The sequence below is a fragment of the Priapulus caudatus genome, unplaced genomic scaffold (assembly GCF_000485595.1).
Source record: "Priapulus caudatus unplaced genomic scaffold, Priapulus_caudatus-5.0.1 Scaffold8, whole genome shotgun sequence".
Lineage (NCBI taxonomy): Eukaryota > Metazoa > Priapulida > Priapulimorpha > Priapulimorphida > Priapulidae > Priapulus > Priapulus caudatus.
In genome coordinates, this window is record NW_014577069.1 from 58,598 (window position 1) to 63,663 (window position 5,066).

The 5,066-nt window shown below is 45.0% G+C and overlaps 1 protein-coding gene across 3 annotated transcripts in view; it reads left to right on the plus strand.

Annotated features, from left to right (window-relative positions):
• The first annotated feature begins 4,148 nt into the window (after nt 1–4,148).
• The window catches only part of LOC106806318 (endoplasmic reticulum resident protein 44-like), a 16,797-nt gene continuing 15,879 nt past the window's right edge, over nt 4,149–5,066 (plus strand). For all 3 annotated transcript variants that reach the window (XM_014808215.1, XM_014808223.1, XM_014808233.1), the window contains exon 1: nt 4,149–4,289. In XM_014808215.1, coding sequence (XP_014663701.1) covers nt 4,233–4,289 — 57 coding nt within the window. In that variant the 5' untranslated portion in view covers nt 4,149–4,232. The remainder of the gene's footprint in view (nt 4,290–5,066) is intronic.

Below are 5,066 nucleotides of genomic sequence, written 5' to 3' on the forward strand. Positions count from 1 at the left end.
TGAAGTACTCGAGGTCTTCATCTGCTTGAAGTTGGAGCTTCAAGTCTTTGCGCACGTGTGAAATGGAACGCGTCGATGTGTCTGTGCTACAGTTGACGGTTTCATCAATGTGTAGTGACGTTATAGTCCTTCAGCTTACCCAGCCAGTGAACAGGTCGATATATTCACTCACCAGTTGTTCTGCGTTGCGTTCTTCAATGGCGTTCACACAGTGTGATAAGCTTGAGTTGACGTGATGTCTGCGCAACTGAGAAGTGAGGCGCTTCCGTTGGCGTACTATGGTGAGTGTTGCATCACTGACCTGTTCTTGTATGTCAGGCACGATGTGAACTCTCCAAGCGTTTGCAGTGTGTCGTCTCGCCATAACGCGTATATCCTTGCTGAAGAACGTTGTAGCGGCGGCGGACTTTGACTGGAGCGGTAGTGTTCCTCAGAGAGCAGGTTGACGCTTTGCTCCCGAGTCGCCATCATGGTGATGTGGTTGTTGCCAATGTTGATGTCAAAATGTGGTGAGGCGGCTTGACGCTTCTATGTTCACTTGTAGTGTACTCGTGTCTTCTACCTCCTCTATTTGTGCACTCTTGACGTGACAACTACAGCAGCAAATGGTTTGCTTTCCACAACTTCTGGACTGTACTGGCGTCGTCTTGCACTACTTTATTTCTTTACGTTATCACCATTTTTCTTCCTTCTAGCGCTTGACCCATCCGGACATTTCTTGAATCCACCTTGGTGTGGCACTGACCTCCACAGTTCCGGCACTTTCTTAGTGGTGCTGTTTGGAGCTGAGTTTTGGATGGCGAGTGGTGAAATTCCGCAGGCTGTTTATGACATGCTGTTTTGACTTTGATGCGAACGTTGGTTTTGTTCCGGCTTAGGAGATTAACACCCTTACTCTTGATCGCCTTGGAGTGTGCATGTGTGACTTCCAGGTTGCGGGCGTATTGCAATAGCTGGTCTAATGTTACGTCCGATCCACTCAGCCCCTTGTCACGCACCTTGTCTAGCGACAACCATGATGATCTGTGACTTAACCTCTGCATTAGGCTCGCAAACTGACAGGTTTTGCCAGTTGGTTTAAGGATAGCAGTAAAAATCTTCTATGTTGGGTGTATCCTGGACAGATTTTCTTGATAGAGGTATCTTTGAAATTCAATGTTGTTGGCTCGCGGGTTAAAATAAGCAGTGATGGCGGCAGTTACTCGCCCGTAAACGTCCTGACCTGGCCACAGCCTGTTTGACTCTCCGACCCTGGAATTTCCGGAGAGGCTCCAATAACTGCTGATCGAAGCTGTTCTACGATCGTCATTGAGCGTCAGAACCACCGTACATAAGCAGTAATCCCTTCTTTTGCACTGCGTTAACTGATGCCACAGCCGTTGAAAACGTTACATTCCAATCTACGCAGCCATTTCGTCCATCGGACATTTTTGCCTTCGGAATCGGCAATCAAACGGCTCGTACGGAGGCGGTTGTAAGCTGAATTGCTGCCATTTTCACTCACGTGCTTCCTTAGTGATCGTTTATCCTCGTCCCCAATGTAATGTTCTTATTGTTTGTTGATCGATGATATCAAACCATAATTGAACTCCGAATATTATAAAAACCCTGCGCAGCTGTCCAATCCATTCCCGCTGCTCCTTTATTTCTATTCCCGATGTCCGCTCGCGCAGCGTCACATTGCACACCAGGGAAAAAATATCACGGGGGCGGCGGCGATTTTCGCCCCCGGGAAATGCCAAAAAGAGCCCCAAAAATGATATCGGGGGGCGGACCCCAAAAGCGAAAAGTCGCCCTGGAAATCGATTGTCCAGGTCGGTCCCGGAGCGCCTTGGCCGATCTCACTCGGCCCTCTGCCGCTAAGCGACAGCCGTTCCCCGCGGCGGTAGAATTCCTGGTATGGTGGTGCTGTCAAGTGTTTATCCATAAGCATGCATGTGTGTACTGTAGCTGTATTGCATTCAAACACTAGAGTGCATAAATAGATATAGATCTCTAAATTATCACTCTTGATTCAATCAGCGCGCGCCGCCGCCGCGGTATATATAAGTGTGTTTCCTGTGGCGCGTTGCTTGCGTGTGTGCCTGTAGGGTGCGTGCCGTAGCGTGCCTGTGAGTGCCGGTGTGCGCTGCGCGCGTGCTTGCGTGTGTTGCCTGGCCGCAGTGCATCGTGTGCGCGTGCGTGCGTAGCCCTGCCATGCGTGCGTGGTGTGTGCGGGTGTGCCCTGCGGGCGGCCTACTAGACGCCGTAGATATAGAACGGTAATCCAATGGAAAATCCTAATGAAATACACACGTATATTTTTTTCCACCTGCGCACACATCGTCTGTCATTCCCGATTCGTAGCTTTTTGTCAATTTCCCGAAAGATTTTGCTGGTCGCTCTCTCATAGTCCAGCAATGCCAACGCTCTACATTTTAGTATGTTGATTAGTACCGACGCTGAACAATGGCGTGCCCTCCCCCCATGACTCAATCAATGCCGCACCTGCCAGCAGGCACGTACGCTAGCGCAGCGTCGATGTGGCAGCAGCCATTCACACGTCCTCGCGGGCCTGCTTTCAACCAGCCCTGAGCTTCCAGGGGCCCTTACGCGGGCCTTGACCCCCGCAGCGCGCTAAGAGACTTGCGCGTATAAACAGATCGATCCTCCTCGCATCAGTAGCAGGCAGACATTCCACTGTTTGTGGCTAGCCGTAATAGTTTCTCTGTGTTTAGCTGAACCTGTGATGTATTCACTAATTCAAGGTGCGCAGTTGTGGTTGTGATTGTGAGTTCCTGATTATCTATGTTAGTCGTTGTCAGTCTGATGAATTAACTGTCTTGAATATTGAGCTGTTGTGTCTGTGTGTGTGTCTGTGTGTGTGTGTGCTGTGTGTGGTGTGTGTGTGTGTGTGTGTGCAGTGCGTGCGTGCCTGGCGTGCGTGCGTGCGTGCGTGCGTGCCGTGCGTGCGTCTTGCGTGTGTCGGTGTGTGTGTGTGCGCAGCGCAGATAACCGCGAGTGTGTATAAGGCTACTGTGCTTGTGTGTAGCATTTGATGGAAAGCAGCCCTGAAAAAAGTCGCGCCTGGAAAGTGATAAAAAGAGCCTGGAAAATGAAAAAGTAGCCACTCCGAAATTTTGGGGGGTTTGCAAAAAAGGCCCCGAAAGAAAAAAATTAATTTTTTCACTGTTGCACACGATACAGAGTCAAGCATCGATCAAAGACGTAAACACTAGGCTGAGCATCAAGATATGTCTCCCAGGGTACTGCCGAACGTACGCCTGGGTAACGGTCCGGTATACCAGAACGTACCTGGTCACTATTTGATATGGTTAGAGTCAGGATTAGGGTTCGGGTTAGGGAGTAGGCGTAGGCGACTACCTAGACTCGTTAGTGGAGTAGGTGAGAGTAGCGGTCTGCCGTCTGGCAATATTAGATAGTACCAGGGTAACGTTCCGGTATACCGGACCGTACACAGGGTACCAGCAGTACCCCGAGGGACATAGACCTCTTAGTCTTACATTATATTTTCTATCATTACCATAGACATGATACATTGAATAGTGTTACTGTGTTACATTTAGCGGAGTGTTACATTTACTCAGAATTTGAACAATTAAAGGAATTGTGGAAGATGCTACTGTTGCTATACGGCTTGCTATACCTTGCGTTATATCACAGGCACCGGTCATAGTAGCATCTGGGCTGTTTCCAGGAGAGCAGTCAAACTCCGATTGTGATACTGGTACTTGTGTTGATTCTGACATTTTCTTAGGCAATTTCTAATTTTAATTCCCTAGTGGATTCGTTCCTTACCTATGAACTAGGTAAATATAAAAACGGAAATTTAATGTCTATTCTCATATATCTGCCGTTCTATATGAAACCACTTACACTACAGATTAATGAAAATCTGAAAATCATTAATTCAAAACAGTTCACAAAGGGCGCGGCCATTTATCATTATGTGCTGCGAAGATGTTCCACGCCATAAAACGCTGGTTAATATGTATGAAAAATAAATATTAATAAATTGATGTTGCTGTTACAAATTATTATCATAGTAGCAATAAGTATTAATTTTTATTTATTAATTAAAAAATTATTTAAAGCTATGTGGACAAAAGCGAAAAATACTGCGCGGGAGGCGAATGTCTCTGTGGCAGCCATGTTTTGTAAATGTGTACAGTAATGAAGTAGTCTACACTTCCTTATTCTAATTTCTAAGGAGAATTTTATGAGTAACGAAAATGGTAGCGATTAACAGCGTATGCGTAGAGTTTATACACATCATTTTTATCATAATTGTAAGTTTTCTTTGCATGTTTTTATTGTACTTAAATTATAATTCTTAAAATATCGTCTAGATCTTTTCATATTTCCGCTCTGTTAACCGGCAGTGACTTAGGCCTACACTTACACTGGGAGCTGTTGTATTTGTTGTTCGTAAATTCCTAGAATTTTAATGCACCGTACATAGTTTTCATAATTTTATCGCCGCTGTACGAGGTTTCTGTCAATGCCCATTGAATGGTGTCAAATGGTTGAATGATAAATAATTATCAACTTCTCATTACGTGCAAGTGCTGCTGTGGCAGAAGATGATTGGTCCATATGTGTGAATAGTAGTAGAAACAGTTTAGCAGGTATATTTGCTTGAATACAAACATATACACTTTTTATCTCCTACCTAAGATATATAATAGTGATGTCCCGATGATCGATTATAATCGAAAATCAATCAATTATAGTCTCAAATTCGATAATCTATTATCGGATTAATGTTGTATTTGTTGTTCGTAAATTCCTAGAATTTTAATGCACCGTACATAGTTTTCATAATTTTATCGCCGCTGTACGAGGTTTCTGTCAATGCCCATTGAATGGTGTCAAATGGTTGAATGATAAATAATTATCAATACGTGCAAGTGCTGCTGTGGCAGAAGATGATTGGTCCATAGGCATATGTGTAAATAGTAGTAGAAACAGTTTAGCAGGTATATTTGCTTGAATACAAACATATACACTTTTTATCTCCTACCTAAGATATATAATAGTGATGTCCCGATGATCGATTATAATCG